At 46.2% G+C, this 25,503-nt stretch overlaps 1 protein-coding gene across 1 annotated transcript; it reads right to left on the bottom strand.

Moving 5' to 3' along the window:
- Positions 1–983: 983 nt before the first annotated feature.
- LOC144947496 (E3 ubiquitin-protein ligase TRIM11-like) lies at positions 984–24,142 on the bottom strand. Its single transcript, XM_078876721.1, has 6 exons — positions 23,585–24,142; positions 23,178–23,273; positions 14,466–14,699; positions 12,365–12,387; positions 11,862–11,965; positions 984–1,531 (listed from the first exon to the last, which is right to left on the bottom strand). The coding sequence occupies exons 1-6, from the start codon at positions 24,140–24,142 to the stop codon at positions 984–986; spliced, it is 1,563 nt and encodes a 520-aa protein (XP_078732847.1).
- Positions 24,143–25,503: the final 1,361 nt, after the last annotated feature.

Raw genomic sequence — 25,503 nt, 5'->3', positions numbered from 1 at the left:
CAGTAACAAAGACACACACCCAGACAACGGCATACACACCAACCCACTAACCCAAATAAAATTATCACCAAAGTAGCCTTACAAAACTGTTGGGGCAAAAGCTGTTTACGAGTAGCACCTATGAAGGCCGGCACTGTGGCACACGAGGGGGTCGGTGACCAGCACCACGCCCGACCCGCCTTTGTCTCCCCAGTGGCGATGTTTACACATCGCAGCAGGTATTCATTTGAGGCTCAGTCGACCTAGGGGAGAACCTGGACCGATTCCGATAATCGTCACTGGTGTTTATGAACCGGTCATGGGCCTCCCCTAGGTCAACTCAGCCTGAAAAAATAGTTCCTGGTACGGTATGTAAACATCACCACTGGGGAGACAAAGGCGGCCGGGCGTGGTGTTGGCCACCCACCCCCTAGTGTGCTGTGCCGGCCTTCATAGGTGCTACTAGCAAACAGCTTTTGCCCCAACAGTTATGTAAGGCTACTTTGGTGATAATTTTCTTTGGGTTAGTGGGTTGGTCACGCGATTTTTGACCCTCCCCCCCCCCTTCGTCACACGGCGTCACAAAAGTCAGACCCCCCTTCAAATATGACGTCACAAAGCTCTGCCCCCCCCCCCCAAAAATATAAAACATGTTTCAAATCGCTTCAAGCTATTGTCATTCTAGTGTGTATTTAATGTGGCGCTGCACTCTGATGTTGTAGGAGAAAACATTTATTAAAAAGTATATTTAATTAAGTAGAACGTGTTGTCTATTTTTATTTAAGTTGCGCATTTTGACATGACGTCATATTTCTCCCCCTCATCGTCACAAATGTCTGCCCCCCCCCCCTAGGTGCGTGACGTCATTTATGGACGGCCCCATAGGTGCTCGCTAACAGCACTTGCCCCTACAGCCTGTGAAGGCTACACGGGGGATCTGTGTCTTTGTGTGCATGAGTCTGTGCGTTGTGCCCGTTTCTCTTCGCCACTTACACTCTGTGCTCTCAGGACGCACGACTCAGATCCAGAATCCTCACTGAGTCACCATCACCACCCACCCACAGTGCAGGGTAGAGCGGTTGACTAAACGAGCGGTGGACGGAGTGCAGCAGCTCCATTGAGTCGGCGCGGTAAAACGACAGCAGCCCCGCCTCCCAGTGCAGGTGACACCCGACTCTATGGGGAGGATCCCTCACCGGCACTGAGGTCAATACACCACCATGCCACACGTAGCAGCTGTTGTTAGTTTTATATAAAACCCAGGATGAGTCGTTCTGTTCCAGCCCGCACTCTTTACCACTCCCTTTCCGTGCGATCGTCCCGTACGCGACTCCAACCTCACAGCGCCCCGCCGCACCCCCCACGTCCACCTCCCAGTAGTGCTGACCCGACGAGAAGCTCTCGGAGCACAGGGCTTGGTAGTAGCCATCAAAGCGGTGCGGGTGATCGGGGCGACCCTGGGAGACAGCGGTCCGCGTCACCGTCCTGAGGTCCGAGGAAATCTGGAGGTCGTTGTAGGCCGAGTTTGGGTCCAGAGTCGGTGAGCGTCCGTCTGCAGTAACGATAATCACAGTAGCCATGTAGCAACAGCACCACTATAACAACAGCACTCGTGCACTAACACGCACGTACACTACAGTAGAGCAATTCATAATGAGCATTGTTATACAACGTTGTAATGCGTAGCTATCGGTGTGATGACATGTAACGGGCACTTTGTCAATCCACTGCTGGATGAGGGCCTCCCTACACCGTGCGGGTCGCGGGGGATATTTGACCATACTTCACCATGCCGGTCACCGCGCGTTGTCGAAGGCAGGCGGCGCGGCTTTCGAGAGCACAGAAGTACAGTACAGCGGTGCGTTTGTCTGCCTCGTCATCTACATTTTTAAAAGTCGAGCTTCAGTTCAATATTCACTGTGTAATAGATGTAAAACATGTTATGATACCATCAAAATGTGAACTGCTCTATATATTCTAATGCAAGGCTGAAAACTTAAAAGATATGAATTGCTTCCAACATGTATTTATTAAAATGTCTTAATTGAAATAGAACGATCAAACATAGAACAATTGTTAATTTTTTTTCGGTAAAGTCACGTAGGTAAAATAATAATAATAATAAATAATAACACAATAATAATAAAATAATAATAAAATGCTAATAACATAAAATAATTATAAAATAATAATAGCGCCAAAATAATGATAAAATATTAAAATAGTAATAAAATAATAGTAATAAAATAAAAAAATAAAACGACAACAATATTGAAATAAAATAATAATAAATTAATATTGATAAAGTAATCATAAAATACTAATAAGATATTTTAATAATAAAATAATAATTGCATAATAATAATAAAATAACATAGTATTAACTAATAATGATAAAAAATAATAAAATTAACTAATAATAATAAAATAATAGTAATATAATAATATAAAGTGATACAGTAAATCTAGCTGTGACGGTCCCACGTGAAGACGGAGACTTGTGTTGCCTCCGAAACGTCGTGATTTAATTAAGTTATTTTCATTTATTATTATTTATTTATTTTTACCTACGTGACTTTACCGAAACAACCTAAGAGTATGAACCCTTGCAGTCACGAAAGCTTCACATCTAGAATTAATTGTTAAGTTAAATCAATAAAGTTCTAATAATAAAAAATAAAACATTCCAATAAGAAAGTACAGTAATAGGACTTTTCAAAAATCGCAACTTTTGTGATTTGCAAATCGCATTGTCTCAAATTGCGACTTCGATTTGAAATCGATTCATCGTTCAGCCCCACTGTGCGGTAGTGCCCGTGGGAGGCAGTGGATCACAGCAGCAGAAGCAGCATGGATATCAACACCGCCGCAGCGTCTCTGTGTGTGTACAACAAACACAAACATCTCCCGCGTGTCACCTTTCACAGGCTGTAGGGGCAAGTGGTGTTGGTGAGCACCTGTGAAGTCCGGCACGGCACACGAGGTGGGTGTGATGGTGTAGTGATGTACACTCGTGTGTGTGTGTTAGTGTAGTGATGTACACTCGTGTGTTTGTGATAGTGTAGTGATGTACACTCGTGTGTGTGATGGTGTAGTGATGTACACTCGTGTGTGTGATAGTGTAGTGATGTACACTCGTGTGTGTGTGTGATGGTGTAGTGATGTACACTCGTGTGTGTGATAGTGTAGTGATGTACACTCGTGTGTGTATGATAGTGTAGTGATGTACACTCGTGCGTGTGTGTGTGTGATAGTGTAGTGTTGTACACTCGTGTGTGTGTGATAGTGTAGTGATGTACACTGTGTGTGTGTGTGTGTGATAGTGTAGTGATGTACACTCGTGTGTGTGTGTGATAGTGTAGTGATGTACACTGTGTGTGTGTGATATTGTAGTAATGTACACTGTGTGTGTGTGATAGTGTAGTGATGTACACTGTGTGTGTGTGTGATAGTGTAGTGATGTACACTCGTGTGTGTGTGTGATAGTGTAGTGATGTACACTCGTGTGTGTGTGATAGTGTAGTGATGTACACTCGTGTGTGTGTGATAGTGTAGTGATGTACACTCGTGTGTGTGTGATAGTGTAGTGATGTACACTCGTGTGTGTGTGATAGTGTAGTGATGTACACTCGTGTGTGTGTGATAGTGTAGTGATGTACACTCGTGTGTGTGTGTGATAGTGTAGTGATGTACACTCGTGTGTATGTGATAGTGTAGTGATGTACACTCGTGTGTGTGTGATAGTGTAGTGATGTACACTCGTGTGTGTGTGTGTGTGATAGTGTAGTGATGTACACTGTGTGTGTGTGATAGTGTAGTGATGTACACTCGTGTGTGTGTGTGTGATAGTGTAGTGATGTACACTCGTGTGTGTGTGATAGTGTAGTGATGCACACTCGTGTGTGTGTGTGTGATAGTGTAGTGATGTACACTCGTGTGTGTTTGATAGTGTAGTGATGTACACTCGTGTGTGTGTGATAGTGTAGTGATGTACACTCGTGTGTGTTTGATAGTGTAGTGATGTACACTCGTGTGTGTGTGATAGTGTAGTGATGTACACTCGTGTGTGTTTGATAGTGTAGTGATGTACACTCGTGTGTGTGTGATAGTGTAGTGATGTACACTCGTGTGTGTGTGATAGTGTAGTGATGTACACTCGTGTGTGTGTGATAGTGTATTGATGTACACTCGTGTGTGTGTGATAGTGTAGTGATGTACACTCGTGTGTGTGTGATAGTGTATTGATGTACACTCGTGTGTGTGTGATAGTGTAGTGATGTACACTCGTGTGTGTGTGATAGTGTATTGATGTACACTCGTGTGTGTGTGATAGTGTATTGATGTACACTCGTGTGTGTGTGTGTGTGATAGTGTAGTGATGTACACTCGTGTGTGTGTGATAGTGTATTGATGTACACTCGTGTGTGTGTGATAGTGTATTGATGTACACTCGTGTGTGTGTGATAGTGTAGTGATGTACACTCGTGTGTGTGTGATAGTGTATTGATGTACACTCGTGTGTGTGTGATAGTGTAGTGATGTACACTCGTGTGTGTGTGATAGTGTATTGATGTACACTCGTGTGTGTGTGATAGTGTAGTGATGTACACTCGTGTGTGTGTGATAGTGTAGTGATGTACACTCGTGTGTGTGTGATAGTGTAGTGATGTACACTCGTGTGTATGAGATAGTGTAGTGATGTACACTCGTGTGTGTGTGTGTGATAGTGTAGTGATGTACACTCGTGTGTGTGATAGTGTAGTGATGTACACTCGTGTGTGTGTGTGAGATAGTGTGATGTACAGTCGTGTGTGTGTGTGTGTGATAGTGTAGTGATATACACTCGTGTGTGTGTGTGATAGTGTAGTGATGCACACTCGTGTGTGTGTGATAGTGTAGTGATGTACACTCGTGTGTGTGTGTGATAGTGTAGTGATGTACACTCGTGTGTGTGTGTGTGATAGTGTAGTGATGTACACTCGTGTGTGTGTGTGATAGTGTAGTGATGCACACTCGTGTGTGTGTGATAGTGTAGTGATGTACACTCGTGTGTGTGTGATAGTGTAGTGATGTACACTCGTGTGTGTGTGTGCCTGAGATAGTGTAGTGATGTACACTCGTGTGTGTGATAGTGTAGTGATATACACTCGTGTGTGTGTGATAGTGTAGTGATGTACACTCGTGTGTGTGTGTGTGATAGTGTAGTGATGTACACTGTGTGTGTGTGATAGTGCAGTGATGTACACTGTGTGTGTGATAGTGTAGTGATGTACACTCGTGTGTGTGTGTGTGATAGTGTAGTGATGTACACTCGTGTGTGTGTGTGTGATAGTGCAGTGATATACACTCGTGTGTGTGTGATAGTGTAGTGATGTACACTCGTGTGTGTGTGATAGTGTAGTGATGTACACTGGTGTGTGTGTGTGTGATAGTGTAGTGATGTACACTCGCGTGTGTGTGTGTGATAGTGTAGTGATGTACACTCGTGTGTGTGTGATAGTGTAGTGATGCACACTCGTGTGTGTGTGTGAGATAGTGTAGTGATGTACACTCGTGTGTGTGTGTGTGTGAAAGTGTAGTGATGTACACTCTGTGTGTGTGTGTGATAGTGTAGTGATGCACACTCGTGTGTGTGTGATAGTGTAGTGATGCACACTCGTGCGTGTGTGATAGTGTAGTGATGTACACTCGTGTGCGTGTGTGTGTGTGATAGTGTAGTGATGTACACTCGTGTGTGTGATAGTGTAGTGATGTACACTCGTGTGTGTGATAGTGTAGTGATGCACACTCGTGTGTGTGTGATAGTGTAGTGATGTACACTCGTGTGTGTGATAGTGTAGTGATGCACACTCGTGTGTGTGATAGTGTAGTGATGCACACTCGTGTGTGTGTGATAGTGTAGTGATGCACACTCGTGCGTGTGTGATAGTGTAGTGATGTACACTCGTGTGCGTGTGTGTGTGTGATAGTGTAGTGATGTACACTCGTGTGTGTGATAGTGTAGTGATGTACACTCGTGTGTGTGATAGTGTAGTGATATACACTCGTGTGCGTGTGTGTGTGTGATAGTGTAGTGATGAACACGCGTGTGTGTGATGGTGTAGTGATGTACACTCGCGTGTGTGTGTGTGATAGTGTAGTGATGAACACGCGTGTGTGTGATAGTGTAGTGATGTACACTCGTGTGTGTGTGAGATAGTGTAGTGATGTACACTCGTGTGTGTTTGATAGTGTAGTGATGTACACTCGTGTGTGTGTGATAGTGTAGTGATGTACACTCGTGTGTGTTTGATAGTGTAGTGATGTACACTCGTGTGTGTGTGATAGTGTAGTGATGTACACTCGTGTGTGTTTGATAGTGTAGTGATGTACACTCGTGTGTGTGTGATAGTGTAGTGATGTACACTCGTGTGTGTTTGATAGTGTAGTGATGTACACTCGTGTGTGTGTGTGATAGTGTAGCGATGTACACTTGTGTGTGAGATAGTGTAGTGATATACACTCGTGTGTGTGAGATAGTGTAGTGATGTACACTCGTGTGTGTGTGATAGTGTAGTGATGTACACTCGTGTGTGTGTGTGTGATAGTGTAGTGATGAACACGCGTGTGTGTGATAGTGTAGTGATGTACACTCGTGTGTGTTTGATAGTGTAGTGATGTACACTCGTGTGTGTGTGATAGTGTAGTGATGTACACTCGTGTGTGTTTGATAGTGTAGTGATGTACACTCGTGTGTGTGTGTGATAGTGTAGCGATGTACACTTGTGTGTGAGATAGTGTAGTGATATACACTCGTGTGTGTGAGATAGTGTAGTGATGTACACTCGTGTGTGTTTGATAGTGTAGTGATGTACACTCGTGTGTGTGAGATAGTGTAGTGATATACACTCGTGTGTGTTTGATAGTGTAGTGATGTACACTCGTGTGTGTGTGATAGTGTAGTGATGTACACTTGTGTGTGTTTGATAGTGTAGTGATGTACACTCGTGTGTGTGTGTGATAGTGTAGTGATGTACACTCGTGTGTGTGTGATAGTGTAGTGATGTACACTCATGTGTGTGATAGTGTAGTGATGTACACTCATGTGTGTTATAGTGTAGCGATGTACACTCGTGTGTGTGTGTGATAGTGTAGCGATGTACACTCGTGTGTGTGTGATAGTGTAGTGATGTACACTCGTGTGTGTGTGATAGTGTAGTGATGTACACTCGTGGGTGTGCGTGATAGTGTAGTGATGTACACTCGTGTGTGTGTGTGTGATAGTGTAGTGATGTACACTCGTGTGTGTGTGTGTGATAGTGTAGTGATGTACACTGTGTGTGTGTGATAGTGTAGTGATGTACACTCGTGTGTGTGTGATAGTGTAGTGATGTGCACTCGTGTGTGTGTGTGTGATAGTGTAGTGATGTACACTCGTGTGTGTGTGTGTGATAGTGTAGTGATGTACACTCGTGTGTGTGTGATAGTGTAGTGATGTACACTCGTGTGTGTGTGTGATAGTGTAGTGATGTACACTCGTGTGTGTGTGATAGTGTAGTGATGTAAACTCGTGTGTGTGATAGTGTAGTGATGTACACTCGTGTGTGTGTGATAGTGTAGTGATGTACACTCGTGTGTGTGTGTGATAGTGTAGTGATGTACACTCGTGTGTGTGATGGTGTTGTGATGTACACTCGTGTGTGTGTGTGATAGTGTAGTGATGTACACTCGTGTGTGTGATGGTGTTGTGATGTACACTCGTGTGTGTGATGGTGTTGTGATGTACACTCGTTTGTGTGTGATAGTGTAGTGATGTACACTCGTGTGTATGAGATAGTGTAGTGATGTACACTCGTGTGTGTGATAGTGTAGTGATGTACACTCGTGTGTGTGTGATAGTGTAGTGATGTACACTCGTGTGTGTGTGTGTGATAGTGTAGTGATGTACACTCGTGTGTGTGTGATAGTGTAGTGATGTACACGTGTGTGTGTGTGTGATGGTGTAGTGATGTACACTGTGTGTGTGATAGTGTAGTGATGTACACTCGTTTGTGTGTGTGATAGTGTAGTGATGTACACTCGTGTGTGTGTGTGATAGTGTAGTGATGTACACTCGTGTGTGTGTGTTATAGTGTAGTGATGTACACTCGTGTGTGTGTGTGATAGTGTAGTGATGTACACTCGTGTGTGTGTGTGATAGTGTAGTGATGTACACTCGTCTGTGTGTGAGATGGTGTAGTGATGTACACTCGTGTGTGTGTGATAGTTTAGTGATGTACACTCGTGTGTGTGTGAGATAGTGTAGTGATGTACACTCGTGTGTAAGTGTGATAGTGTAGTGATGTACACTAGTGTGTGTGTGTGTGTGATAGTGTAGTGATGTACACTGGTGTGTGTGTGTGTGATAGTGTAGTGATGTACACTCGTGTGTGTGTGATGGTGTAGTGATGTACACTCGTGTGTGTGTGATGGTGTAGTGATGTACACTAGTGTGTGTGTGTGTGTGATAGTGTAGTGATGTACACTAGTGTGTGTGTGTGCTAGTGTAGTGATGTACACTCGTGTGTGTGTGTGATGGTGTAGTGATGTACACTCGTGTGTGTGTGTGATGGTGTAGTGATGTACACTCGTGTGTGTGTGTGAGATAGTGTAGTGATGTACACTCGTGTGTAAGTGTGATAGTGTAGTGATGTACACTAGTGTGTGTGTGTGATAGTGTAGTGATGTACACTCGTGTGTGTGTGTGTGATGGTGTAGTGATGTACACTCGTGTGTGTGTGATAGTGTTGTGATGTACACTCGTGTGTGTGTGATGGTGTAGTGATTTACACTCGTGTGTGTGTGTGTGTGATAGTGTAGTGATGTACACTCGTGTGTGTGTGATAGTGTAGTGAAGACTGTGGTGTTTAAATATCGCCACTAGGAAGACAAAGGCGGTCGGGCGTGGTGCTGGCCACCCACCCCTTCATAGGAGCTCGCTAACAGCACTTGCCCCAACAGTCTGTTAAGGCCATACGAGGGATATCTGTCTATATCAACGTATCACCATGGTGATACGTTTTCTTTTGTAATTAACTTGTTGTTGCCCGTGTAGTGATTTACACGGGCAACTCTGCTTATGCCTTGGCCTGGCTGTCTAATAACAGGACCCTGCGGGGTGGGCTGGTAGGAACGAATAACCAAAGAATATAAACATAATGTATTATTACACTTGTTTAGCCAGGAAAGCCCCACTGAGTCTAAAGGTTTTTGTAGGGTCCTGCCAAGTGTTTTCAGTAGTGGGCGATGTTGCTACACCGAATCGGACGATAGGAAGGGAGAGTGTGAGGCCTTGTTCTCGGCTTTAGGCCTAGCTGTAGGCGTTAGGCCGCTGTGAGTTAATTTTTAATTAAAATGTTTTAATTATTTATGTAAAAGCTTTAAATGTAAATGTTTCTATTGCAGTGGCGGCTCCTGCAAAATCTCTCAGGGGGGGCAAATGTCTGGATGATTGATAAGGTCCACCCATGCAATGAATAAATTAACAGCTTAAGCATGTAAAGGCAACTTCACTTCTTTAATATTAATGAAAAATAAAGTGACTCTTACAATACATCTTGTTTGTTTATATACTCACTATTAAAACAAACCACTCAAGTTTATTTTATTAAAGATTCCACTAGGTGGCGATAAATTATATTGTTGGATGAAACGTGCTTACGTATGATGACGTTAGCACGTATGATGACGTAAGCACGTTAGTGCATGCCCTCCCGGAAGCCATAGAGAAGGCATTGCAGCGCCCCCGTTCGAAAAAAAACATCTTTGAATGTAAGTCTATGGGGCCACTCGGGGCGATTCTCAGCCGTAGTGAAATCGCCCAAAAAGAGGCGGTACTCCACAGAACGTGACATGACGCTGATTGGACTATATCCAGAGGCTGACAGTGACAGCTAGCGTGACTCTGTGGTTGAATGACATTGGTGGTGCGTCGCCCAATCGTCCTAATGAAGAAACCGCCCCTGTTCTATTGAAAAACATGAGGGAATGTAACATTGTTAAACATAACTCCCTTTCACACACGCGGGGGTACGATACGAAGGGAGAGTTCGACGCCTAGTTCTAGGCTTTAGGCCTAGCTGTAGGCTTTAGGCCGCCGTGAGTTAATTTTAAATTTAAATGTTTTTATTATTTATGTAAAAGCTTTAAATTTGAATTTTTCTATTTAAAAGCATCAGGGAATGTAACATTGTTAAACATTAACTCCCTTGCACACACGCGGGGGTACAATACGAAGGGAGCCTTTGAGGCCTAGTTCTAGGCTTTAGGCCTAGCTGTAGGCTTTAGGGTGCTGTGAGTTTTTTTTATTTAATTTCAAAGTTTTAATTAAAAGCTATCTCAGGGAATTATAAGGGAATGTTACACGTGTTTAGCCAGGAAAGCCTTATTAATGTAAATGTTTTAATTAAAAGCTATCTGAGGGAATTATAAGGGAATGTTACACTTTTTGTATGGTCATGCCAAGTGTTTTCAGTAGGGGGCGATGTTGCTACACGTAATCGGACATTGGACGGACGGACGGACGAAATAATCTATTGTAGGCTGGTCCACTTCGTTCCTACCAGTATAACCTAAAGTTGCCTTTGAATCTGAGAGCTTCAGGCTGTAACACTCAACCCTAAGAATCCTCAAGATGTCTGTATCTTGTTGCCTCATGCACTAATAATGAATGCTAAACATCTTAGCCATAGCGCGTGTGTGTCAGATTTGAAGCTTTCGTGACTGCAAGGAATCATCTTCTTCTTTATTTTACTTTCTACGTGACTTTACCGAAAAAACCTAAGAAGGTGTGTGTCAGACTCACACGCAGTATAGCAATAGCATCCTCACTCAATTATACACACGTGTAGTGTTAATAGAGCTCATGTAATAGTTGTTTGCACCCATTTGTGTATGTGCTATATTTTAATGTGTAGGTATATTGATATATGTTTTTTTAGTAATTTACCTTTTTGGCTAGGTAATGATTTAGATGGTCAACTAAGGTCAAGCCCTTGACTGGCTGTCTGATTAACCTCTGAATTGTAACACAGAATCGTCAACGTGCCTTTGTGTCTTGGAGCTTTAGGCATTAACACGAAACCCTATGCATCCTAAATGTGTGATTCTGGATATCGCATTTTTATCATTGAACCGTACAAATCCTACAGGCAGCCTTTGTGTCTGCAGTGGTGATGTTTACAAAATGTACTAGGTACTCGTTAAAGCTGAATGTACCTAGGAGGGCTCCAAAATTTGTTCTGAATCCACTCACCACTGATGTTAGCCATGGCTGTGAATAGCCTGTTGGTGACGATGTTTGTAGCTCAGTGCACAAACCATCCCATCTTCACTGGACATCCGTACTCACTCTCATCCATACACCTCCGATTAGCACGGTTGGTGTGAAAGAAGTTCAATGTAGATCTATACACTTTACAAAGACAAAGATGCCCCCGTATATACTCAACAAACTTTTGGGGCAAGTGCTGTTAGCAAGCACCTGTGAAGGCCTGCATGGCACACCAGGTGGTAAGTGGCCAGCCCCACGTCAGGCCGCCTTTGTCTCCCTAGTGGTGATGTTTACACACCGCACCAGGTACTCAATTGAGGCTGAGTCGACCTAGGGGAGGCCCAGGACCGGTTCAGATGATCCATCACTGGTGTTGGCCTTGAGCAGGAATCACACTCGGGACGCCAGGGTCATAGCGCAGTGCACTAATTTCTGCACTACCGCTCCACAACATACTTGTACAAGCACAATTACAACAACAACAACCGCCATTCGCCACTAAGTGGCGGTGACGTCACCACGACGCTTGTGCCAGGCCAAGTACACACACAATAACACACACGCACAGGTGGTAAGAGTCCGTGGAACTCACACATGAATGCCAGCAGGTTGACCACAGCTCCCTGCAGGGCGCTGATAGATGCGATATCTGTTTTGCTGGGAGATGAGGGTGGAGATCCCTTCTGAGCCTCTCTCCTGTAAGATCAGAACCAGAGTGACTCACACAGCCCGTGTCTTACATATCATCATCACACACAGCATCAACAATCACAGCATCATCATCACACGCAGCTCATCATCACACATAGCTTCATCACACACAGCTTCATCACACATAGCATCATCATATGCAGCATCACACACAGCATCACCACTCACAGCATCATCATCACACACAGCTTCATCGCTCACAATAATCACACATCGCATCACACACAGCGAGTGTCTTACGAAGCATCACACACAACATCATCACAGCCAGTGCCTTACACAGCATCATTCCACACAGCGATATTGCACTCATCATCACGCAGCCCATGTCCCACACAAGGCGTCACCCCGTGTATAAATCTGTGCGATTTCATGTGTCCCTACCGGTTTGTCTCCTTCAGGTGAACCTGCAGGAGTCAGACACAGGACAGGGGACGTGAATCAATTTACCTCCAGCCACATTAACCACACGGTGATTGGTAGAGGCGATGAGCTGAGCTGCACTCAGCCATTTGCGTATCCCAGTGTTGTTGGTTGTAAATAAGACAAAGCCGTGGACTCGTTTGGACTCGATGGTTTTCATAAGCAAGGTGTGGCCTCTCAAACCATTGCCACGGGCAATGAGGTGTACGTGGTACTCGACATCGAGTGGCAGTGATTGTGAACCAAAATTGGAAATAATTATCCACTGCGAGGGTGACTTACACCCAGAGCATTGCGTTATCTTTGTCTAGCATTTTTGGGACGATTTTCGGGCCCAAAAACCTCAGAAAAGCCCACCTTTGATACGATTTTTTGGCCCAAAAGTCGGTAATGTACATACTATAACGTACGTACATTGTGTCTTGATTAACTGAATAACCCAACTAATAATAGAGATCTATTGTCATTTATATGCATACATTAACTCACCTCTCCCACTCTGGGCTTTGCACCTGATTGGTTCACAGTGAAGACATCACATTTATTCCTCTAAGACCAAAACAGAAGAATTTCTCCACAATTTTGACGGTGACCTGATGAGGCTGGTTGTAATTACTGGCAAAACATCGTACTCCAATTGTAAATGTTTTTGGTTTACTCTACAACACTCCGGTGTGCTGAACTAGTAACGAAATTGGCATGTTATGTTTACGTGACAAATCTAATTGGTTGTGTCGGATGGTGGCGGGTTTAACGACATTTATATTTAAGCGATCTAACCCAAAAAAACATCTATGGAGGGTGAACACTTGTTGAAGCAGACAATCGTCGGATCGGTTTAAACTTTTCGAGACTGATAAAAAACGAATTCCTGTGGCTTTCCTGATGTTAAAAGCTCTTCTGTTTCAGTATTACTCTTGGTTGGTCGACATTTTGTTACATGAATAAACTAAATCTAGCGGTAAGTAAATAAAATCTGTCTCTTACAGGACCATGTGGTTAGATATTGTAGTGGCAACGTCTATATAAATTACCAGCCAATAATTAACTCGAGGAATTTATGTGTTAATAAAGTATTTATTATTTGGAAATATAGCAGTAATTAATATATGTTAACTGGAAATTCACGTTGGTGGACTTGTTCCACCTTTAATTTCAGATCGCATGGGCCATAGATTGTATTGACAATGCAAGTTGCGTTTATCTGTTCTTAGTGATACCTCGCATGTGCCACCTTGGTAAATGTACAGGCAGTTTTCGGCTTATGAACACCCGACTTACAAACCAGCTTCCATGAATTTAATATTTTTGTTACATTGACGTAAAATGTGAACTTAATCATGGAACAATGTTTTTTCAGCAGAGCAATCCTCCGCGAGATGTAATGAGTCAGCCTCGTGCTGGCAGTGAGTGTTTGTGCATGTGTGCGCCGGCGCTTGTATGTGCGTGCGTGTACAAATTAGTGTGGGGGGAGTGGTCGTGCAATGGTAAGCGCGCTGCGTTACCAACCCAGCGACACGAGTTCGATTCCCACTCACGACCAACACCAGTGACGATTATCTGAATGGGTCCTGGGCCTCCCCTAGGTCGATTCAGCTTCAACTGATTTACTTTTTCAGTGTGTAAACATCACCACTGCGGAGGCAACAGTGGTCAATGGTGGTCAGGTGAGGTGATGCCCACTCACCCTCTTATGTGAGGTGCCACCTTCATAGTCTGTTGGAGTGTGTGCACGCGTGCCTTGTGTGTGTGTCTCTGTAGTGTCCGTGTGGGTGTCTATTTACGTGTCTTTGTCTTTTGTGTGTGTGCCTTTGTGCCCCGTGTGTTTGTATTCAATTGTAATAACTCATTGCACCTCTTTCAACAAGAAAAAGAGGATCAGGACTCAAGGTAAGTGAAAATAACACGGATTTTTTTATATTTATGTTACTTTATCGACTGTATGGGCATTTAAAGAGTACATTGTTGTGTTCCGACTTATGAATGGTTGGACTTACGAACATGCCTGGGAACGAGTTGTGTTCGTAAGGCGAGTACTTCCCTGACTCCGCAAAAGCTCTACCTGCAGGAACGCGAGCGAGTCCCTCTCCTCCTGCAGAGTGCGCAGGCGCGTGGCTGCTGCCTGGAGCTCGTTGATCTCGTGCTCGTAATAAGCGATGTTCTTCTCGATCTGGGACAGCAGCTCACGCCCCTTCACATCCACGCGATCCAGAGCCGTCTTCTCGTCCTTATCCAGCATCGCCCTCATGCGGTTGAACTCGTCTGTGATACGCGCCTTGGTCTGGACCATGCAATCCTGCAAGGGTGTGTGACGGATGCTATCAATTCATATTCCATGCTATAAATACCAAAGTCACGTTGTTTTCTGGCTACTCCACTAGTTTGCCCTACCACCACATTATGTCTCTGTACTCACATCTCATTGAACAGGTCGATAACTTTAAGTATATAGTTCCTTCACATTTATAATATGGTAAGTAAGATAAAAACGTTAAATTGGATTCCTCTGCGGAAATAATCACAACATTAAGTGAAACTATTCAATTGTAAATCGAAACATAATTTTCCATACGGTCCCATTATATTGCCTAAGATGCATTCCTAAAACAAATGTACTTACCCAAAACATACAAAAAACATTGTTCAATACAACTGAGATATTTTATGCACAAATATGGAGAAAATAACTGCTAATTACTTACTAAAATTACCTGTTATTAAAATTACCTCACATTACTGGAATGTCCATGCCTCTCAGCATAGGCTGGCCACTTTTCCCTCCCTCCATTGTTTAAAATCACTCTAGCTCAGGACTTCACACTTTCAGCTGCTGTACCTGGACCCAACCTTTTTGCTGTTATTTTTGCATTTCCGTTATGTGTTTTTATTCACTAGATCGAACAAAGACGGCTACTGCATCGCACGCTTTCAGGTGCACTTCTGCGGCCGTCTGGAACATTCTTCCTTCCAATATTAGTGTAATAACAGCCATAAAGGGTTCACGTGGGGATTGGCTTGCCGGTCCTGCTTGTAGCCAATAAGGGTTGAGATAGGGACCATGGCCCGGGCGTGATCACGACAGGTCATCAGGAGTGATTGGCCTAGCCATTCGGGGCCCCAGCTAATGGGGAGCCGGATGAGGGGCGTGGTCCCGGGATTGACAGGGAACCATCGGGAATGGTCGAAGCTGTCCATCAATGATTGGCTGGGAGAACCACGTGACGAAGGTATTAAGAGCGAGTGAGAGGGAACGATCGGGAGCAGACTGAAACTAACGAGAGCAGGGTCACGCGCGGACGGGGGCTCTGGGTGCCACGTGCGTGACTCGCTTGAACGAGTGACGGAGGCGCGAGAGGCTGCCCGGTGTGCGACGGCCCGTGCTCAGGCAAGGAACGAACGGTACGCGCGTCGATCGCATACTCGCATGCCTTGGTCAGTAGGAGACCTGGCGTGGCTCCACTGCCCCCAGGTCCCGGCGGGCACATCCCCTAAACTGCACAGGCCATGGCGGGGGCCGGTGACGCTCATAGAGGTTCGGAACTCGCAAAGTATCCGCGTTCAATATGGAAAACGTCGGTGGTATGTTCATTCCTCGCGACTTAAACCCTATGTTGACGCGCGTGTCGGTCCTTCATCCCCAATAGCTGACCTGCCGGGTTCTGCTGGGCCGACTACGCCGCTTGACACGCCTGTTGATCCCAGGGGGGACTGTGTTGTGCCTCCTGCAGATGAACAGGTTCTGAGGGCTGAGGAAGCCCCCGCTGCCCCCCCTCCAACGGGGCCCGCCCTGGACGTGACCAAGCACCAACAACCGACTTCTTCTTCGAGCCTGCCACCTCCTGTCCATCCGGAAGCGAAGCGACCTTGCGCTGGGAGCGGAGAGGGTCCCGCGTCGCGTACGCGGTCGAAATCTCTTCCGTTTCGTTAACGTTTGATCGGTTCGCTGATTCCCTGTCGTTACTGCGCTGCAGGGGCGCCCTAATGTATGTTGTGATTTTTTTTATTATGGGTGACTGTTTTAAATGTTGTTAGGCGTGGGAACGCCGGTTCACCCTCAAATTGTTAAACGCACCTTGGTGCCCTAATAACACATTGCGGAATTGGTTCTTCACCCTTTTCCCAGCCGAGATGGCTAAATTTTTTCACCGGGGGGGGGGGGGGGGGGTGATGTAATAACAGCCATAAAGGGTTCACGTGGGGATTGGCTTGCCGGTCCTGCTTGTAGCCAATAAGGGTTGAGATAGGGACCATGGCCCGGGCGTGATCACGACAGGTCATCAGGAGTGATTGGCCTAGCCATTCGGGGCCCCAGCTAATGGGGAGCCGGATGAGGGGCGTGGTCCCGGGATTGACAGGGAACCATCGAGAATGGTCGAAGCTGTCCATCAATGATTGGCTGGGAGAACCACGTGACGAAGGTATTAAGAGCGAGTGAGAGGGAACGATCGGGAGCAGACTGAAACTAACGAGAGCAGGGTCACGCACGGACGGGGGCTCTGGGTGCCACGTGCGCGGCGGAGACTGAGTGCGTAGTCTGTCCTCTCTCTGTTGTCTGCCAGCAACGGAGAGTGAGTGAGCAAAGTGTATCGTGGAGTGGAAATAAAAGGACTGATTCCGAAGCCGTCTCCAGAAGGATTATTACATTAGGAAGCCACTGGAGCTATGCATTTTTCATCATCTAGATTGAAAACTAATTTCTATAGAACTGCTTTTTGTGTTTAGTTGTCTGAACCCCGCACCTCTGATTAGCACGATTGGCATGCATGCAATTATGTTTACTTCACCTCGCACTCATCTGTTCTCTAACCATTAATGAACCCTTTTTTGGTACAATACGCCTTTTGTTTATTTTGTTAATATTGTTAATGTTTGTTTTTAATGTTTTCTTTCCTCCCGTAGCTCTTACGCATTTTTTTCAAATGTCGCATGTCCCTCCGCAGCTATCAACTCAATATTGTTTTTGTTCTATGCTGATGCATCAAGGATTTCCCTTGCAAATTAACTGGGTAACTGGAAAAATGAGATTTCTGTGTAACAATTAATATTCAGGGCCCTATCACTACGCATGACAGTAAACATAGGATAGCTTCCTTTTCCTCGGACCAAACCTGGACATATTTCAGTCAGCCTATATTTATCAAAGCTGTGCAGTATATTGTAATAAACTTCAACACAATTCCACAAGATTTCGTTACAAATAAATTCCTGCCACCTGAACACAGATGCCAATGGCTGTGCTGTCCAAGTCAAACCTGGGTAGTTGTCAACTCTAAGTGGAAGTGTAATGATGGTGGAGTTGCATGGTGAGTGAGATGTGTATATTTGGGAAATATGTAGTGAGTCACTTCTGAGACACTATTTGATGAGGCAACAATTTTATTCTACACTATATCTTACACACTGTTCACATACGGGATAACTATTTACGGGTCAGAGCAGCCAACATGCTGTCTGACCCACGATGCCGGAGACGGAGACGGAGCACCTCGGGTTCTATTCCACCTGTAGACAGCCCCGATTCAGCCTCAGGGCTTCCCTTTTATGCCCCTTAGCGTGGCCTAGCTCCCCCCTCGGCTACGCCCCCTGCTGGAACCCTCTAGAAGGTCTTGGGCCATGCTCCCCGTGTCCCCTCGGTCACCTTTGCCCGACCTCCCTCACCAACGCACATCACGTGCTTCGCCAGCCAGCCGGGTTGCCATGTCCCCACATGCCCCCCACCGCCAGCAGCCAGCACCACGCCCCATAGTGGCATTACCTGCTGTGCTGACTGCTACACCCACAATTCCTCATTCTACTGTACCTCGCGCTATGCGCTGTAGTGATCCATTCTATTTCCTACACATATACTGAATAAATGCTGCTATATCTATGCACTCACAGAAGACTGTGGATGTTAGAAATATGTATTTTAGGGGGAGAGACAAATCTATAATGCAAAAAATATCATCCGTTTATATATTTTCTTAGTTATATTCTCCACAAAAAATAAAATTATTATGGTTGAGTTGTGTATTATTATTTGGCATCGAACTACGACCAATATCTTCACGAGAAGGTCCTTGCCTATAAACATAGGGAAGCACACCAGCATTGACTACAGAAAACCTGACTGATACTGAGACACTGGGTGTGGAAACCAGTCCAGAGCTTGCTTGTACTCATTCAATACTTTTGAAATGATGCACTCCCACGTCGTGGGGCTAATGGGATGTGTCAATTTCTCATGATTTTTATACAGAGGTAGATATTTGATGGGAACCTATTATCTGCTTATCTGTTTTTATTTCTAATATTTTTCACAACACGGAGATGTTGTGTACATTATCACCAGCTGACTTGATGCCCTCTTTTACAGTAGGATTTGCATGACATTGGATACTTGTAACCTTATCGTGGTGGTGGGGTTTGTGTGTTTCAATGACCCTCAGACCTATGTCGCCTGGAGTCTTGTGTTCCTGGTAGGTTGTCCCTTCGTGAACAGGTAAGGGGGGAGGTTCCAGACAAATAATGGTCCAAAAAACATCACTTTATGAGTGGTTAAAAAATACCAAAATCAGAGAACCTCACCCAGACAAGGTATACCAGGACAACCACATAGAGCCAGGCCTCGGTTGTGGTGTTCGCCGAGAAGAGCCTAGTGGGTGGGAGACCCACGTAACCCGGCTACGTGGAGCTGTCCTGTGGGCCTACCATCTTCAGGACGAAAGGTGAGGGGCGGGTGTGATGCTAGTGTTGCGTAGTGCATGACGACTCGGAGGCAGATTTCCTGGTAAGGGCTTACGCCGGTTTATTAAACACAAAAAAAAGCTCCACACCAGAGATAGGTGTCCCTATACTCGGTCCTTCACTCAGACCTCAGGCTCTATCTGTCCCTAGCTCGGCTATCTCTAGGGCTTTCTCACTCGGGTTGGGACAGGGGCTCAACCAACACTGCCCGACCGAGGAGAGCAGCAATTCACGTAACCCTATCCGACTCTTGCAGACTTCTATGAGCCCTACACCTGGCAGTATCTTCGGCTCTCCTACTCGTAGAACTCGGACGGGGGATTAGCCAACACTGTCCGGTCACGAGCAGGAGAGACCTCCTTCAGACCATCACCATCCCACAACGACCCCGCTTTCGTCACGGGGGGTCCCCCCTTAAGTATTCCCCATGACATGACGTCATCGCGCCTCACTGCGCTCATGGCGTCACGTCGCCACACTACTCATCTACAATAGTATGGCAGGGAGAAGGATGGTCTCAGAAGGACTGGACCTTGGAAATGGGCGCTCGCTATTAGGACGTGGTATGTAATGTCACTAGGGGGGAGGGGGAGTCGGTGCTGGTGGAGGAGGTGGAAAGGTACCGTCTAGATGTAGTTGGTCTCACCTCCCCACACAGCATTGGCACTGGAAGCAAACTTCTCGATCGGGGGTGGTCGCTCTCCTATTCCAGAGAAACTTCTGGTACAAGGCCTCGGGTGGGAGTGGGGATACCCACAAGCACCCGGCTGGGTGCTGTTCAGTTCGAGTTTGTCCCAGTGGATGAGAGAGTCGCCTCAATGAGACCTGGCTCTCAGAAAGGACAACTCTGACTGTTGTCTGTGCATATGTACCAACAGCAATTGAGAGTATTCAGCCTTCTTGGAGATGATGGGTGCAGTGCTCAATCGTGCCGCCTACCGACTCCATAGTCTTACTGGGCGATGTCAATGCTCACGTGGGAGAATATGGAGATACCTGGAGAGGCGTGATTAGGGGGAATGTCCCCCCTGATCTGAGCCCGAACGGTGAGATGTTACTGGGATTCTACAATAGTCACGGAATGTCAATAACAAACACCATGTTCGAACATGAGGATGCTGATGTGTACTTGGTATCAGCGCACCTTGGGCCGAAGGTCAATGATTAACTTTATAGTTGTATTATTGGACCTGAAGACATATTTTGTGGACATTCGGGTGAAGAAATGGACAGAGCTGTCTACTGATCACCGCCTGGTGGTAAGTTAGATCCGATGCTTGGGGCACCGACCAGAAAGATGGGGAATGCCCAAACGAATAGTGCAGCTTTTCTGGAAACGTCTGGTGGAAGACCCAGTGCAGAAAGATTTCAACTTCCACTTCTGGGAAAACTACTCCTGCACTCCAGAGAAGGTGATGGACATTGCGTCTGAGTGGACGATGTTTATGACCTCGATTGTAGATGCGACTGTGAAAAGCTGTTGTTGGAAGGCAGTTAGTGCCTGTGAAAGTGGCAAACGTAGGTCCTGCTGGTGGGCACTAGTGGTGAGGGACGCTGTCAAGTTGAATAAAGAGACTTTTTCCGAGCTATGCTCAGAAAAAGGCCTCCCAACTCGATTGAGAGATACCAGCTTGCCAAGAGGGTGGCAGCGGTAGCAATAACTGAAGTGAAAGCCCGGACATGGGAGGCGCTTGGAGAAGCCATGGAGAGAGACTACTGGGCAGCCTCAAAGATCTTCTTGCAAACCATTAGACGCATTACGTCGACGGGACATGGCCCAGGCTGTTCTCACTAACATTGAACTCAACTAAGCAGATAGCCAAGAGGTGTAAGGAACATTTTGATGAGCTCCTCAATCTGGTGAACATGCCCTCCTCTCAGAAGGCAGCCATGGAAACAGCTGGGGGGGTGGGATCCATCACGGCTTCGGACGTCACTGCGGCGGTCAAGGGCCTTCATAGCAGCAAAGCTGCTGGGGTGGACGAGATTCACCCAGAGTTGTTGAAAGCGCTGGACAGTATAGGAGTGTTGTGGTTAACAGGCCTCTTCAATGTTGCATGGAAGGCAAACTGGAGTCGTGGTTCCCATTTTTAAAAAAGGGGCTAGAGGGTGTGCTCCAACTAAAGAGGTAAAGCCAATGTTTGAGTGCTGGAAAGGAGGCTCCGGCCAGTTGGTTGATCCTCAGGTTCAGGAGGAACAATACGGATTCCGTCAGGGTCGTGGAACAATGGACCAGCTCTTTTCCTTCTCACAGATATTTGAAGGGTCATGAAATTATGCTTCTCCAGTCTACCTTTGCTTTATAAACTTGGAGAAAGCATATGACCGTGTTCCCTACAATGTCGTGTGGGTGGTGCTGTGGGAGTATGATGTACCAGAGCCGCTTTTGTGTGCTATCCAGTCCCTCTATTCCCAGAGTGAGAGCTGTGTCCAAATTCTTGGTGCCAAATCAAAGTTGTTCACACTGGGTGTTGGACTCCGCCCAGGGTGCGTCTTGTCTCCACTCCTGTTTGTGATATTCATGGACAGGATATCAAGGCACAGCCGAAATATGGAGAGTATTCAGTACGGGGGCATGGAGGTGCTTTTTGCAGATGACGTTATTCTCTTTTCCTCGTCAGTCTGTGATCTCCAGCGTGCAGTTGAACGGTCTGATGCCGAATGTGAAGCGTCTGTGATGAGGATCAACGCACCAAATCTAAGGTCATGGTTCACTCCTAGGAGATGGTGAAGTGTGCTCTCTAGGTGAGGAGGGAACAGCTGCCCTTACTAGAGGAGTTCAAGTACCTCGGGATTTTTTTCCCGAGTGATGGTAAGTGGGAGCGGGAGATCGGCCGGTGGATCAGTGCGGCTTTCCAAGTGTTGCAGGCACTGTGCCGTTCCCTGGTAGTGAAGTGGGACTTGAGTTCTTGAACAAAGCTCTTGCTTTAGAGGTCGATCTATGTTCCCACATTCACCTATTGTTATGAGCTTTGGGTAATGACTGAAAGGATGAGATCGCGGGTACAAGGGACCGAAATGAGGTTTCTCCGCAGGGTTGCTTGGCTCACTTTCCGTGTTTGGGTGAGAAGCTCGGTAATCCGGAAAAGCCTCAGAGTGAGCCCGCTGCTCTTCCAGATCGAGAGGAGCCAGTTGAGGTGGTTTGGGCACCTGGTAAGGATGTGACCCGGTAGACTGCCCCTGGAACTCTCCTGGGAATGTTTCACTGGTTGAAGACTCTGGGGCCGACCCAGGACACGCTGGCGGGACTATGTCACTCGGCTGGCCTAGGAATGCCTGGGAATTCCCCAGGAAGTGCTAGAGTCTGTCACCAGGGAAAGGGATGTCTAGATCGTCCTACTCAATATTCTGCTGCCGCGACCTTCACCAGGACAAGTGGATTGAGAAACGAATAAATGAAGAAACTCATGCATGCGACAATGCAAACAGGCTCAGAGCAATACCATTGAAGACATATCAAAAGTAGATGCAATCACGTGATTATCCTTGCCATGAAAATGTACAACACTGAAAGAGTGATTCACTAATACATCACGATTCGTTCACATTCAATTAAAAATATTTTAAAGTCATTGACTCTACGTTGTGTTGTGTCTGCTTGACAGTTGGATGTGTGTCATGAGCGCTAAAGTGTTTTCCTGCATTCCCTACACGCTCTTGAAGTCGCATCTCTTGTGTTTATTGTAGCATTTAATCGACTATTTCCAGTCGCATTTTATCATGTTCACTCATTTAATGTATAGTTTCTAATTCAATACAGTTGTTGCTCCATACTGTGTTATTTTATCTCACCTATTGCAGGTCATTCGAGTTATCCTGCGAAATGTTTTGCAGTCTCACCAGATATGACCTTTTTTCCATAAACGTTGTATTTGTTAACATTTCAAGCACCCATAGCGATAATAATAATTCAAAATCCTGCACAGTTACTACACATTGATTCAAAAGTAACAAAGTTTACTTAAGTCTATGAAGTTGTCCTCACAGGGAAAGTCACAGACTCCAAGTAGGGTGGAGGTCACAGGGTAACAAAGTCCACGCGTCGTACCTGCACGTCCTTGCGAGTGGCCTTCATCTGTCCCACGGACACCTCCGCCTTCTTCCTCTTCTCCTCCACCGCTCGTGTCTCCTCTCCGACTCCACTCTGTACGAGACGAAGTCACCAGAGGAGACTCCACTTTCTGAGCGACTCCCTCTTAGCCCCACTACACACGGGGCCCTCAACAGTGATGGCCAGGAAGTCAGCCCAGACTGATTGAAAAAGTCTAAAAGGGCAAGGGACGGTGGAGAGAGAATCAACTCATGGTGATGTTCGTTGCATGAAATGTTTCTAATCCCAATGACACTGATTATTTACTTCCCATGTTGTTATGGCCAGTGACAGCTTTAATCAGCTCGAGTTGAGGTATAGTTTTTTTCTGTATCTGAGTAGCTCTCACTCCGTGAGGGCCTCACCTTACGTGTCTCGTGCTCATCCTTGAGCGTGATGACCCGATGTCCTATGTGGTCTCCTGCGATGGTGCAGTCCCTGCACACGAGGCTCTCGTCCTGCTTACAGAAGAACCTGTAAGGGTCTCCATGCTGCTGGCAGTTTCGCTCCTCCAGGCTGACAATAGGAGCCACCAGGACGTGGTCCATCAATCTCTGGTTGTTCAGGTGAGGTTTCAAGTGGGACTCACACAGGGACATTTCACACCTGAGGCAGGTCTTCACTGCACGAGTCTCCCCATCACCACAGCCATCACAGAAGACAACTGCAGCCATCCTCTCTCCAACTCTGAGCTGCTCCACCAGGTTGGCGAGCGCCACGTTTCTCTTCAGCTGGGGTCGCTCAGGGAAGGCCGCTCGGCACTGCGGGCAGCTGAAGCTGCTCGCTGTCTCCCAGGCACCGTCCAGACACCGGAGGCAGAACGAGTGTCCGCAGCTCAGCGTGGAGGGGCAGTCAAACGTGCCCAGGCAGATGGGACAGCTCAGCTCACTGTCGACACAATCACTGGGAGACGCGCTCGCCATGGCCCATGGCTTCACTCGGACTCAGTCGCTCGCCGCGGCACACGGAGGAGCTATCGCTGCAGCAGCTCACACAGCGGAGACGAACAAGGAAATGAACTTGACTTCACCTGCAGTGAAGTTATAAATACCTCGAGACACGCCCTGGAATGTTCCACACGGTGGCTGGGCTCACCTGTGTAGACGTGGCGTTACAGTCACGCACTGTGAGCTAAAACTTATTTTTGTGTTTAGTTTGTTGTCCTTCCCCTGCACTTCCGATTAGCACGGTTGGCTACGTACGGTGTGGAAGAAATCCAACAAACATACATAGCTTTGACTGGTCTCAAGTGATATAATATTTGTACAAACAAAACCCAGCAGCAGCAGCCAGGGACACAGCGATAATGGTTTGTCCCACAGGCTGATTGACCGGCTAGGGTCAGGCTGTGTGCATTGCACAATGGAACCGCACCTTGTACAAACATTCTGATGTAAAGGTGAACTTGTTTTTTTCCATCTGTGTCTTTATCCATTTTTTTCTTGCAAGGCCTTTTTTAAGGTTCGCAGTCTGTAATCGTCTTCCACCTTTATCAACTAATATTTTAACTACTTGCTTCATGCGACCTCTGTTCATCTGTCAATATATATTTTAGTTTTTTTATTCCAACCACACCGTTTTATTCTGGGTGGACGGTGGTTGTATGTATGTTGAACTTCTTTCACACCGTACGTAGTCAACCATGCTAATCGGAGGTGTGTGGGTGAGTGTGTGGGTGAGTGGTTGGGTGAGTGTGTATGTTGAAATTATTTCGCAGTGTACATAGCCACTCGTGCTAATCGAAGGTACGAGCGAGTGAGTGGGTGGTGGTGCAGATTGAGTGAGCGAGTGGAGTGGTTATTTGGTGAGAGGGGAAACAGATGGGCAGGGGGATGGTGTGAAGGGTGGGCGAGCGGGCGGTGTGGGAGGGCTGGAGAAAGGGGGGCTGGGAGGGCGTGCGGTTGAGTGGCTGGGTCCCTGGGTGGGTGGCCTCACGCATTACCACAGCGAACAGCCTCTGGCTAAACAAACATCGGCGTTCGTCTAAGCTCAATATCGGTATGACTATCACTGTACATTTTCCTAATATGCATAAAAAAATCTTGCTCATCGTTTAAAATCATCATCACGTAAACAAGTCTTCATCACCTATTATTGTCAAATGTTGACATTTTAAATCCTGGACTCGCTGAGTTTGGCAGATTCTATAAAAAAAAATATGAATATAAATTTCACAAGGTAAGGTCCACTGAGCTACGTAGCTCTTTTTCCCAAAGGTGACCTGGCCACAAATGAAAGCCCAGCGAAGTGGCTTTTCCCGTGGACATTTTCACAGCCAAAAACT

The sequence above is a fragment of the Lampetra fluviatilis genome, chromosome 45, assembly GCF_964198595.1.
Source record: "Lampetra fluviatilis chromosome 45, kcLamFluv1.1, whole genome shotgun sequence".
Lineage (NCBI taxonomy): Eukaryota > Metazoa > Chordata > Hyperoartia > Petromyzontiformes > Petromyzontidae > Lampetra > Lampetra fluviatilis.
This window is presented reverse-complemented; position numbering and strand designations above follow the sequence as displayed.